The sequence below is a fragment of the Pocillopora damicornis genome, chromosome 2 (genome assembly GCF_964200805.1).
Source record: "Pocillopora damicornis chromosome 2, jaPocDami1.2, whole genome shotgun sequence".
NCBI classification, from domain to species: domain Eukaryota; kingdom Metazoa; phylum Cnidaria; class Anthozoa; order Scleractinia; family Pocilloporidae; genus Pocillopora; species Pocillopora damicornis.
In genome coordinates, this window is record NC_142671.1 from 21,159,957 (window position 1) to 21,174,242 (window position 14,286).

The following is a 14,286-nucleotide window of genomic DNA, read 5'->3' on the forward strand; positions in this document are numbered from 1 at the left end:
GGTCACAACACATTAAACTTAAGCGGAATTATCACCAAAAAACACTGCGTTATAAGCCACCTCCTGCAAACGCCCTTAAAAATTGTTATCAAAAACAGTTAGAACTGAACCGCATGGGCCTTGGCTCACTTAGATGCTATAGCAGTCTTACCCATTAATCATTAAGCCCAAAATGAAGAAATACACGCGTTTTTTGGGTCTTTTTGTTGTAATAAATATAATATTTTGTGAACAATTTTAACCCTTAGCAATTTGATATAGATTTAGTCAGTAACTACAGCCTTATGGAATCACTCTACTATCAAATGGAAGCTTCATGAGATCAAATTTTAAAACAGCTGAAGTAGCTGAAAGGAAATAATTTCCACCAAATTGAATTTGTAATGCTTTTATTTTCAAATAAAGTAATTAAAGATAAGTTATAAATATTTATTCATGCATCGATGAATACTCGGCGGTAAAACATTAACTGATGAAATTTGATTTTCATTCCTTTTTCAGTAACAAGAAAACGACAGGTGCTTTATTCTATTTAAATAATAGCATCTAACAGCCAAGATATCTAAATGAAAAAAATTGGCACAAGACACATTTTTAATTTCCTGAAAAAGTTTATGTCAACTATTCAATGGTATTAAACAAATTTTATTTAAATAAAAAAATAGCTTGTTGTTTTCAAACGTAACGTTTATTATGCTGTGATACATCCTTACGCTCTTCATATAGTCCTATATTGTACCCTAAATGTGCAGCTGTTGATGGAGAACTTTAAAAAAACGTGGTAAACAACAAAAAGTAGAAATAAATGCATTTGAAGCGGGGGAAAGAAAATAGAAAAACCATAAGCAGTCTTCGCATGACACCATTGTACAAAGATCTGCTCTGTGACGCTTCATAGAAACTGCCGCGGTAAACAAGGACGGAGAGATGTGAAAAGTCAGCTTTAAATTGTTCGGGATATCGATAAAAAGGACTACTTCAAAAAAAAAGGTAAAATATTTTACCCAAACCAAAATGGCGGTAATTGACAATATCGCAGCGCCTGCTTCGGTGCTATTTATCGTAATTTACATTACAGTTTTTATTTTATCAACGGTTGGTAACACATGGGTTTTGCTAACTTGCTACAAGACTTTAAAGAGAAGACATTCCCCTTTTACGTGGTTATTGGTGAATTTAGCGACGGCAGATCTCCTATTTACTCTACTTTCCGCATTTAACATGATTGGATATTTGTGGCGCTGGGTAGGTGGAAACAACACTTGTAAGCTTCAAGGATTCTTTGTGGAGGCGAGCTATACGACTTCCATCATGACACTTGTAACTATTAGCTACCAAAGATTAAAAGCTACGACAGATCCATTTAGTTCTAGAGCAAGAGTCTGGTACAGCAGAGAATACCTTAAACCAGTTATAATTTGGGGATTGAGCTTACTGGTCTGCACTCCTTTGCTGCAAATCTACAGCGTAAAAACGGTGGACAGCAACGTTGCTTGTATAACTACGAGAAATGGAGTCATTGTCCCACAGATTTATTACAGTTTGCATACGACATTATTCTTTGTGGCCCCGTTGTTTTACATGATTTTTACCCAAATCCGAATTCATCTCGCTCTTCGCACAAGCGTTACACCAACGAGCAAATTGTTCACTTCGCGAGCACAGAGACGACACAAAAAGGCTACAAAGACACTTGCTGCACTAACTATAGCATTTGTAATCTGTTGGTCACCTTTCATGGTCAATCGGACGCTAATATACTTTCGTTTAGCACCAAAAGGACTCATTTGGAGGGCGTCTCAACTTTTAATCTTTCTTAATACCGGATTGGATCCTTTGTTGTACGGTGTGTACGACGGGGACTTTAAGTCTTTACTGCGAAGAGTTCTTTACAGGAACAGGGATAACACAGTGATATCTCTCCATCAAAATACAATAGAATGAAAGGTATACCTGAGAACTTAATCTGTTGGACACAAGGCATGAGCCCGTGGCAGCCACGAAGGAGTGTTCCATGATCTACACGAATCGCAGCGAATATGTTTCTTTAAAGAGGACAAAAGAAGGGAAGAAAGAAATATGAAAGAATTTTCCTGATAGTATAAAGATTTAATTAACACTGTCCTACCTATAATACGTTAAGTACACACCAACATTCTCAGGGATTAATTTTCTGCTGAAGGAACCTCTGGAAGTTCACCCGATTCCTTCTAATTGTGAGAATAAAAAGTTAATGAGACACACCATCGATAAGAGAGGAAAAGGAGAGAAAAGCAACCGGCGTTGAATGAAAAGTTCTTTGAGATATTTCAATCGAGTTGCCATGCTTGCTACCTCTCAAATATTTGCACAAACTTTCATTTAGTTAGAAATGTGTGCTTCTTAATCCAGCCAAGATAATTAATGTCTATTCCGATATTTAAATTATTTTTTGTTTCATATTGAAAAAAGGAAAGAAAAGCACCGCATTTGGCTTGCAACCCTTAATGAAACTAAAAAATTTCATCTACTGATGTATTATATTTTGTACGCGAAAGATAAATTAACAAAAACAGATAAACAAGACAGAATAAGACGGAGCAAGTTCAGCCGGAAGAAGTGACTTGTCTACAATATATGTAAATTTTGTGTTAAGAAAAGATACCTCAGCGGTTTGTAAGAAAAAAAAAAAAAAAACAGTGTTTTTTTCCCACGCAAATCCAATATTGTGCCGTAATTGAAGACAACTAAGATGAGATGGTAAAAACCAAATGTCTTCAAAAGTTTGAAACTATTACAGGTTTCAAGTGAATATCAGTAAATAATATTTACCCTTACGAAGTTGTACCATCGAATCTACTGATTTACAAGTAAAAGGAGGGTTATTTCACTAAAGATAAAACGCCTTCTCATACTGTGAAAGGGAAAAAATTGGAAAGGCGAGCAGTATATAACGAAAAAGGATTTTTGCAGTATAACCTTAAATCAAGCTGCTATAGAGTAAGGATCAGGGAGATAACCAATAGCACCTGATGAACCTTATCTAATCTGGGACATATTGAATAAACCATCTATTTAATCAATTCATAATATATTAATAATGTAGTTTCCTTATGCCCAAGAGGTCGACAAAATAGGATAAGCGTTAAATAACATCCAAAACGGACCGTGATTGGGTAAAGATTTCGCTAATGGGGACTTCATATTAAAATCAACATAATTAGAAATATAGTTCAATGATTCCTCTGATCACTTGATAATGTTCTTTTGAAAACTATGGTTAAATAGTAAAACCATTTGATTCAAATAAACCTTAAAATTTGTAACTGCTTAGAGTCCAAAATGAAATCCAATCGGCAGGATTGTTCAAGGGTCCTTTTGATCTAAAGTAAATTTGACTATTTTTTTTTTGAGGCTAGCAAATTTTTATGTAAATTCAGAGGTGCATTGAAATATGCCACTACCATAAGTCACAAAGGTCTTCCAAGATCGTCAACAAATATTTTGTGAAACGTTTACGGTATTAAATCGATCAGGATCTTTTCGCTAAGCATTTGGTGAATATTCAAAACATTTTAACTGCACAATTATCGTAACGTTGATATAAATCATACTGATGTCTCATTATATGGATTTATATCAAACGTTAATATAAATCATATATCTCCGGGTTCGATCAAATTGGTGGGTTGTGTGAAAGCTAACATCACCTTGTACCCAACGGTTTCAATCAAGTTCTGTTTCACATCATTTTAAAGTTTTTTTTAAAGAAAAAAAAATGTTAGTTATGATAGTAACATATCATTATATTTCACATGGTCAGCTGGGCAGCTTGTGCCCCAAAAAACTGATGTTTTGTAAAAAAGTACATAGTATAACCAGATGCTACAATTTTGATAAACAGAGCGATAAACATTACAAACAATGCTTCACTTGAACTATTCTATAAAGCTGTCCAAAACTAGAGATTAGAACTTACCGAGGGCTTACAATGAAATTCACGGCTTTTTGAATAAGCTTATACACAAGGCACTTTCACAAGGTGCGGAAATAGCTTATAATTATGTTGGAAGAATAAATAGCGATTATTATACTACATCATGCATATCTGTTGTATTCAGATTTGGTGCCAATTATCTAAAGAAAGGATTAAGAATACTTATCGTTCAGGCTCTGATCGCTTTAAGAGATAGGGCCGAGGAGATTTCCATTGAAATTAATTGATAACATCCAATTTACATGTCAGGAAAAGGTCGTTGGGAATCACAGAAACACACATTGACTCTGAGCAAGGCAAGAAACGCTTGCTTAACACAACATTTGAAGAGGTATTAAATACTACACATGGCAACGAGCGATGGATTTTCCATAGCATTAGTTGTCACATTCACATGTGTTTATTTCCTAATTTTCCTTTCGTCAATCGTGGGGAACTCATTTGTTCTTTGGCTGTGTTACAAACTAAAATGACAACGAGAGTCTTCTTTGACTTGTTGCATCGCCAACTTTGCAATTGCAGACGTAACATTTACTGTACTGACTATATTTGACTCGATATTATTCGTGTGGACCTGGGTAGGAGGCGAGATATTCTGTAAACTACTAAGCTTTGTCATTGAAGCATGCTACTCCACCTCCATATTGACTCTTGTTCTTATCAGTTTTGAGCGTCTGAAGGCTGTTGTAGACCCTTTTCGTGTCAGACTCATCACAAGGGAAAACATACTACGAAAGTTAATTGCCGTTTGGTCAGTTAGCGCAGTTGTCGCTTCGCCTTTGCTTTATGCTTATCAAACCCAAACAGATGACACAGGAACCGTTTCCTGCACGAATATCATGTTTGGGGATATAGCGCGACAGATCTATTATACTATTCACGCATTTTATTTTTTCCTTGTACCTCTTGTCTACATGATAGTTGTTCAGAAGAGACTTTTTCTATCCTTACGCTCAAGCGTTGCATCAAATACAATAAACACCATCTCGGCTTCCATGCGCTATAAACGACATTACAAAGTGGCCAAGGTCTTGGCAGCACTTACAATAGCGTTTGTAATATGTTGGTCACCTTTCATGGTCACACGCACGATGTTGTAATTCCATCTCACTAGTGGTGGTTATGTGTGGCGAGCGTCTCAATTATTGATTCTGTTAAATACGGCCTTAGATCCAATATTATACGGAGTGTACGGAGAAGCTATGAGGCAGTATGTTCGAAGTTTATTCAAGAAAACAAGACGGCCCCTGTTTCATCGTGGGGACCCTTTCCGCGACAGACAAGAAAGAGTGCAGGTAACGGATTCACAAGCCACTGAACGTTATTTTATGAAGAAAAATAAACCGGAATAATTTAGTGAGGTGTTGGCTGCTTAACCCCTTACCCACTAACATCAATATGCATATTCTTCAAACTGTTCTCCACTACATCTTGAGGTGCCGACAAGGAGAATTTGTTTAACAACCATGAGCTTCTTTATCATCGGCTAAAATGGTCATAATCCAGGAAATCATGAACCATGCTTTGCTGCGAGATTTCTTGTTCGTTAGAGGAGTTATTTTTAAGAACGAGCAGAAAACAACTAAATTAAATAAAAGTAATTGAAATTTTTTCCCCTTAGGGAGTTATTTAGGGTTGTGTTTGCTATTTGTGTGACGATTTTTAGTGTTAGGCTCTTTTCTCCATTATGAATGTCGTAAATTCGAAGTATGCCTGGTTTTGCTGGGAAAAAAAGAACAATTATAGCATGTGAAAAGTAAATTTGACATGGTGTAACATCACCAAAATAAAGTTTCTGTCGACGCTGATGACGTATAATTTTGACATCTTGTGAAGGACATGTTGAAATACGAAATTATATTTAGAGTCAGCCTGTGTTCGACTGCATGCATGCGTCGGGGCATTTCCACAAGCGATGGTTGTGAGACTCCGCATAACTACTCTTTCAAGCCTAAATGAAATTGAAAAGTAATTTTTTAGTTCCAAGCAGAATGCTTATCACAAACTTTTATGAAATCTATCTTTTCATGGCTTATTATATCGTCAGTTGGAATTACAACGCACTCTCTCATTGACCGATAGGTGAGATAGGAGTATTTAATTTTCAACGGCACAAAGTAGAGTACAATATCCTGCGATACTGTACGGCTATTTGGAAAGTTGGTTATTTGGACAGGTTACTTTGTACTGAAAAAAAAACCCTGTTTAACCAGTCGGCTGCGCGCGCTACGTTTCTCCAATCCCTCTGCTATTCTCGCCTTGTGAGAAATGAGCAGAGATACTTAGCAGAAATAAAAGCAGTTGGAGAATAAATAACCTAGAAGAATTTTGACTCACCATACAAAATACGGCAAAATACTGAGCGATACTATGCACCAAAACATCTAATAAGATATATTTACCCTGCTACCACGGTAATAACTTGTAAGGTTAAGTAAGTAAGTAAAGCTTTATTTGAATTCGCTAATTGTATAACACACGGGTGCTAGTTTGAGCGAATATATACATAAATAAGTCACAATTAAATTTTTAAAAAAAGTATAGTCTTATTTGCCCTATGTATGAGGTATTGATAGTCGTTTTCCTTATCCTGAAAAATACTTCGAAGAACACATTTATGTAGTTTTTCAAGCTTATCTGAATCACTTTTTAGACAAAAGTGCCATATCGTGGAACAATAAATAAGATGTGATAAAATGAAAGAATTATACAAAGATTTTAGATATATGAAAATACACATATTTGCACTGCGGTGGAGAGATGAAATTAGGAGATCCTCGCAGCTAAGAACACTACTGAAACGAGTAGTTGTAAATAGGACCTGAAAAAAATTCAGGCCCGTACGGGATTTGAACCCATGACCTCTGCGATACCGGTGCAGCGCTCTACCAATTGAGCTAACAAGCCAACTGGGAGCTGGTCAATGAATTGGGTACAATTAAACATCAAAGTGAATGAAGATTTTAGATATATGAAAATTCACATTCCAAATTCCAAATGTAATTTCGCATCAAGTGGAATAAGACATTTAAATCTAATAATTCTCTTGTTGGAGTTCCAGACCATCCACTTTGAACCTTAAATCAATGGAAGATCGTCCAAGGGCCAGGCCAAAACCTTGGAATTTGTCTGGATTTGCTTTAAGTGAGTTTTCCTTAAACCAAGTCGTTGACTCTTTTAGGTCTTCGTTAATAGCAGTCTCAATGGCCGTAGGACAATCATGACTAAAGTGGAGCTGATTGTCGTCAGCATAGACTTTCACGTAAGTTTTGGTAGCACAAAAATGCAAGTTGTTGACGAAGATATTAAAAAGAAGTGGTCCCAATACTGATCCTTGAGGAACTCCCCCTAAGACCATCGACCAATCAGAGAAACTGTCGCTAATTTTTACACGGTGTCTACGGCCAAACAAGAAACTTTTCATCAGGCTGATGCTCGTGGACGAAAGCCCATATGCAGTAAGTTTGGCTAGAAGAAGGTCTGGTGATAGACACTGTCGAAGGCTTTGCTAAAATCTAAAGATTCAACGCCCACTGATCTTTTAGAATCGAGATAAAGTTTCCAGTTTTTAGTTAAGTCAATTAGTGCAGTGTCACAACCGTGATGTTTACGAAAAACAGATTATCGATTTACAAGTAGATCATCAAACCATTTATACATTTGAAGGTAGAGACATTTTTCAAAAACTGAGTCAAATACAGGCACAACAGAGATTGGTCTGTAACTTTGTAATTTTTTTTGTCTAAAGGTTCATCACTTTTGAAAATCAGGGTTACTTGAGCAGACTTCCAGGCTAGAGGCACAACACCTTTACAAATGTATTAAATAATGAGCTCAGTTAGAGGTTCGCGCGAATCTTTCTGAAATAGTTTATGAGAGTAATAGAAAAAAAAATTCCGTGGTTTACATGGCCTCATCTACACAATCAAGGTAATTTTGGTTCTCTCAACTGAGTTAATAATGTAAATTTGCCACCGTAAAGATCTTCAAAGCTGACGTTTTGAGCGTTAGCCCTCAGTCAGAGCGATGGTGAAGGGCTAACGCTCGAAACGTCAGCTTTGAAACATCTTTACGGTAGCCAAATTACATTTTCAACTCAGTCGATAAGACCAAGTTATCTTGTTATACCCACCACCGACGCAGCAACAACGTTTCTTTAAAAAATTTACCCTCATTAAACATTCAAGGGTTAAAAGTATCTATGCGAAAATTCTCCACTGCGACTCACATTTGCACGCAAAGCAATCGAGCGAAATAGCATTAGAAAATATCCACTTAAAAATAAATGGTCTAATATTTTAAAATTTTGTCGATTCTTAGTACACAGTATGAATTATGGAACTACATCACATTCATGAAAGTTTACAAGCACTTTCACTTTTTCAATGGTCAACAGTCTCTGATTCAAACCTCGAACTCTATAGGGATTTTGTTAAGCATTTCATGGTTTGCATAGAGTTTGCGACTTATGCTCTAGAATTCTCTCTGATAAGGTTTTTTACAACGTTAACGAGGAATAAAAGATCGTGCGATTTTTGTTAAACCATCAATCATCGAAAAAGATCGCAGCAAGAAAAGAAACGATTATTACCAAACAACAGTGAAATATATCAGCAAAATGAAAGGGCAAGGTACAACAGCTTTATATAGTCTAGAATAAATGGGACTGAGGCTATCTAAAACAGGACACAATGGCTGTTTTTGAGTTTAACATTGTAAACTTGATATGAACAAAAAATACACAACCTGACTCTAAATAGGGGCCCTCCTGATCGTTGCATGAGGAAATTTCTAGACGCAACGCGTAATTTTCTCTCTTTCATGTTAAATTTTGTAATCTTTTCTGGCCAACTTACACCTAACTATTATTGTCAAAGCAAAATGGTAAATGTTAAGATTGTAATATATTATTTTAATAATATACGAAGATGAAAAAGCGAAAAATAAACACGGAAGTATATAAGAGAGAACCAGAACACGAAACCTATCAGTAATAACTCAGGAAGAAAGTGTAGCAGAAGATACTTCGCGACATCAACTACAATCACATAATCAACCATATCTAATAGGACGTTGATGCAGCAATGTACATGTATACGTGCACCTGTGCTTCAATGAATTACATTGTTCCTTAAACGGTACGTATATTTATTTTACAAAGGAATAATAAGATTTATGGCAGCATTTACTGCTTGATAGTGGTAGTAATAGTCTCATTAATGTGAATGAAACATAAAACTTCGTTTCACCTGCAATATATAAGTAGAGAGTGGCCTCAAAATATCTGGAAACCACGAACTATCGTTATCTTCTCAGTCTTGAACACCACATGATCTGCGCTGGGGCAAGACGGTAACTAACAAGCTAATCAATAATGTGAATGTTTGACTGCTGGGTATTTCGTTTCGGAAGCTATATACTAACACGGCTTATTTCCAACAAAACCAAACGTTAGCTTGTTGAACAGAGCAGGAAAATTAATTAATTTGTGAAACTAGAGGATAAACTTCGATCTTGATTGCGGTTTATCCATAACATTTAACCTTTATCTTGATATTAAACCATATACATAGAATAATTTGCAAGGATAAACTGACACAGCGACCAGATTCTTGGAAAGAAAAACGCCTCTTTGTTATTTTTGCAGTACACTTCACTGGCCATACCCAGTTTGAAATAGACAACAGAGGTTAGACAGAAAATCAAGCAAATTACATTGTTCAAGAAAAGGAAATAAGAAAACAGTGATTTACATCATCAGAGATGGCATCCGACGACAATTTCTCACTAATGGTGATCGGACTTTTGATATTTTACGGCTTTATCCTCATCATCTCACTTGTGGATAACATATGGGTTTTAGTGACATGTTATCGGAACTTGAGGAGAAATCGGTTTTCTCCGATGTGGTACGTGGCAAATTTAGCATCTGCGGATCTCCTTTTCACTTTTCTCACTCCTTTCCACGCCATTAATTTTAGTTGGCGTTGGGTCGGCGGTGATGTAATTTGCAAACTTCACGGATTTCTCGCCGACACGAGCTACAATACTTCAATCACAACCCTTCTGGTTATATCTTACCTAAGACTCAAAGCTATCACAGATCCTTTTAATTCTAGAAGCGACAACTTTTCCAACAGGGAATACATAAAACTTGTTTTAATCTGGTGTATGTGCTTGGTAATTTCCTTACCTACAGCAAGTATTAATAAGGCCGAAACCAACGAGGATGGAAAACTGATATGCGCCAACACCTCTTTGGGAAGCACTGGCAGGGAAATATACTGCAGCGTACACGCAATACTTTTCTTCATAATTCCATTGATCTATATAATTGTAACGCAACGAAAGATATTCCACTCTCTTCGAGCGAACGTTATTCCAATGTGCAACTCGCATATCATCAACTCAAATCAAAGACATAAAAAAGTTGCAAAGACACTTCCAGCTCTATCTCTTGCCTTCTTTTCGAGCCAGTCTCCATTTATGATTCATAGACTGCTAATGTATTTTAACTTAGTGTCAGCCGGCCTAGTCTGGGGACCGGCTCAACTGATGATATTTCTAAACGTGGCACTCGATCCTTTACAATACGGCTATTATGGAGAAAATTTGAAGAACGGGCTGAACTTCGATTCCATCCCTGTAAAAATATCTCAGGCTTCTCACGAGGTGTACGGGTAATACCTGCCACATTCTTGTAAAACTGAACGAGGAGAAAAAAGTTACATCGGAAGAAAGCCATTCTCATCGATTCAGCCTCGCTCTTAGGAAAATATGTTTTGAGAAAACGATCGTTTAAGTGTGAAACGGCTGCTTGGAAATTTCCTCATTATCGACAGAATGGTGCAGCAAAAACCAGGGTTCAACTTAATGATTAAGTCATTGAGATCTCTTTCGTTGAAAGTTTAGAGCAATAATCCATAACCAATCCAAAATAAAGGTTCAGCAATCCACCGATTTTTGAAGCTGGTGAACATAAAATATGGTGAGGCCAAACTTTGCTTGACTCGTAAACTTTTTAATTTAAACTTTTTATGATCCAGCAACGATGCAACAAATATGTCTGCAAGCATCCTCTTGTATTATAATAACTTTCAGATAAGATCGTAATGTATATTAATACGTAGATACAAATATACACTCTTGTACATTGCCGCTTCACTTTTGGAGACGTATAGTGCATATTTATCAGCAAGTGAATGTCAGTTTGGAAAGGTGGACAGTATATTTTTTCATGTTTCAGGCGAACGGCCAGGCTCCTGTGAGGGCGGTGCAATGCCTGCCGGACTAAACGTCTAATTCAACCCAAGGCGGGGAGTGCAATGCCTTTTGGTTGGGTTCACCAATAAACAAGAGGGTCACCAGACACTAACTTCGTTGGGGAATCGACGGGTGGATTGTATATATGTCTGCAATCGAGTGCCGTTTTCAAAAAAGAGTATTGTGCGTATATCTGCAACAGCCCTGGAAAAAGTATGGTACCTTTCAGACCGGTTGTTCGTATTTCATAATTGCTATTGCGAATCATTTTGATATCTTACAACTTGAAAAAGGCGATACCCATTTTCTAATGATGGGCAGGAACACGAAGGTAATTAGGTATGGACAACCTTACAAATGAAGGTTTACTTCGAACACAAGATTGTTTGTTTGTCCGCTTCAGCGGATTGTTTATGATCAAATGGAGTAAGCATATTGAATCTGATAAACGGTAGGTAAGCTCACGGATTGTCATTTGGAGTATATAGAGTGCGGCAAATATCAACTCGTATTTGAGTTAGCAGAGAACGTTTTGAAACAAATATTATTGCGGGTAAACCTTCGAGTGCAGTTGTTTGTTGCTTTAAAGTATCGTTTACGATCAAATGGAAGAAAAAGAAAAACTCTCAGATAGATTAAAGGCAGCTATACTCAAAGATTTTCGCTCGGAATATATAGAGTGCAGCAAATATCAGCTCATACTTGTGAGCGCGGAGGAGGTTTTGTCGAAGCCAATTCTTTTCTGGCTGAAAAAAAAACTGTTTCACCGTTTCACTCATCGGTTCAACGTGTGTTTGCTTTCGTTGGATGACAGTTTTTCCAGTTTTTAATTTAACTCATTTTGATTTGTTGCCTGCTCATTTCCGGAAATGCAGTGACACGCAACTAATCAGGGGGTGTTTTGCTTTTCAACAGCCTCTTCGTGCAGGTGTCTTCTCGCCCTTCCCCCACCCCCTACCCCCACCGTCCACTCTAACTCCAAATCAAACACGGCCTGTCGGATAAACGATTGCGAGTTTATAACGTTGGCTGGTACTAATAAGACGCCTGCACTGCAGGCTAGGTCCTCTTCAAAGGGCAGTTTTACTTAATTTGTGTTCAATGCAGCTCCTATCAAGAGTGTCGTTTCAGACCCTGTGACGCAATTAAGCCATTAAACTACACTAATTCGGAAAAAATAGAACTACTTGCATTAGAGCCATCAAACTACACTAATTTGGACCTTAAATTGAGTTAAGTTGGCACCAAATAGTAGCCAATTTTCATCCTCTCTAAGGTATGAATTGGCTCCAGAAGGGCTTATTTGGCTATCCAATGGCATCATTTCGACCCCTTTAAAGCCAAAACTACCCCTCGGTTTTCCAAAACAGCCCCCTTATGTCGTAGTTTTAGCTATTTCTACTTATCTTACTGGAGCCCAAAACGACTCCTTTCCAGAAGGGCCGAATGAGCCCCCAAAATAGTACTGTACTTGAACTGAACTATATAAAGTACTACATATAAACTTAGACGGTATTGCCACTTGTGCTACTTTACAAGGGCACAATAAATATTTACAAGAAAGATTTATGAATGGCGGAGCTTTCACTGGCCCACTTTCTTATTGCCTGAACACTTTTATCCTTAAGATGTATTTTCTCGTGTCAGATCTCCATTCTGAACGGATTTCATGTCGAGAGCGAAGCGAAACTAACTTTAGAGTCTAACCACCCAACGTGGGAAGCTAAATATGCCCGCTCGAAGCGGATTATAGGATAATAATAACGTTGCATGTGGTCCTTCCTCGCGGGTAAAAAAATGAATTCACGCCCTTTTTTAAGTGTTTATCGATTACAACAGGTATGCTGCTCCATTTAACTATAATAAAATTGTACCGACGGAGAAGCACGTTGGCATCTTTATATTCCAATCCTTAATTTAACCTTAATTCAAGCATCTTCCTTCGTAATTGTCCACAATAATTGATCCACAGACTGTTTCGCTTTTTATATGTGACGACGGGTTACAACACAATAAACTTAAGCGGAATTACTAATAAAAAACGCTGCGTTATGAGTCACTCCCTGCAAACGCCCTTCAAAATTGTTATCAAAAGAGGAACACTGAGTGAGAACTGAACCGCATTGGCCTTAGTTCACCTAGAAGGTATAGCAGTCTTATCCATTAATCATTGAGCTCAAAATGAAGAACTACACGGGGTTTTTTTTGTTATAATAGATTTATTATTTTATGAAAACCCTTAGCAATTTGTCATAGATTTGATGGGAAACTACAGCCTTATGGAACCATTCTGCTATCAAATGGAATTCTTCTTGAGATCGGATTTTAAAACCGCTGAAGTAGTTGAAAGAAAAGAATTTTCATCAGATTGAATTTGTAATGCTTTTCCTTTCAAATAAAGTAACAAATATTTTGTTATGCATGGATGAATACTCGGGCGTAAAACATTAATGAAAGTTGATTTTCATTCCTTTTTCAGTAACAAGAAAATGACAGGTGCATCATTCTGTTTATATTTAAGTATCTAGTAGCCAAGATATGGAAATATAAAAATTGGTACAAACACATTTTTAATTTTCATAAAGAGTTGATGTCGACTTTTCAGTGGTATCCGACAGATTTTATTTAACAAATAGAGAAGCCTTGACTGTGCTCTGTTCTATTTTAAAGCACGCAGGAAGCGGCTAGAGCACGAAAGAAGTGTAGAGCACGCCTAGAACACGAAAGACGTGTAAGAAATTTCACTCCCTACTTCTTGAGTGCTCTAGCCGCTTCCTAAGGGTTCTCTGTTTGTTTTATAATAAAGAATCCGTTAAATTCCCCAAAAACTACTTTCAATTTTCAAAACAAATTTTATTTCCAAAGCGAACAACAGTGTCGTCAGTATGCTCTATACTCTCATAAAGCACGCTACAGTAAGCCAATCAGAATACCTGTTAGAATGGTTCAAATAATCTGATTGGTTGTACAAGACTAAAGCTGTCAAAAATGTCAACCCATCAAAGTTCAAAAACCATCAAAGTTTATATTCTGCAATAGTTTACAAA

At 36.9% G+C, this 14,286-nt stretch overlaps 2 protein-coding genes and 1 pseudogene across 2 annotated transcripts in view; all 3 read left to right on the forward strand.

The window, feature by feature from the left end:
- The window catches only part of LOC113683966 (galanin receptor 2b-like), a 23,771-nt gene extending 20,111 nt beyond the window's left edge, over nucleotides 1–3,660 (forward strand). The window contains exon 3 of the mRNA XM_089196916.1: nucleotides 1–3,660. This exon is cut by the window's left edge and continues 1,314 nt beyond it. Coding sequence (XP_089053042.1) covers nucleotides 1,015–1,944 — 930 coding nt within the window. The 5' untranslated portion in view covers nucleotides 1–1,014 and the 3' untranslated portion in view covers nucleotides 1,945–3,660.
- Nucleotides 3,661–4,323: 663 nt separating this feature from the next.
- Nucleotides 4,324–5,641, forward strand: LOC113683967 (QRFP-like peptide receptor; annotated as a pseudogene).
- A 4,008-nt stretch (nucleotides 5,642–9,649) lies between these two features.
- Nucleotides 9,650–10,660, forward strand: LOC113683968 (QRFP-like peptide receptor). The gene has a single exon (XM_027201254.2). The coding sequence runs from the start codon at nucleotides 9,740–9,742 to the stop codon at nucleotides 10,658–10,660; it is 921 nt and encodes a 306-aa protein (XP_027057055.2). The 5' UTR covers nucleotides 9,650–9,739.
- Nucleotides 10,661–14,286: the final 3,626 nt, after the last annotated feature.

Bases quoted from the DNA above. Each gene is read 5' to 3' on its own strand.
- LOC113683968 (XM_027201254.2), top strand. From the start codon at position 9,740: ATGGCATCCGACGACAATTTCTCACTAATGGTGATCGGACTTTTGATA.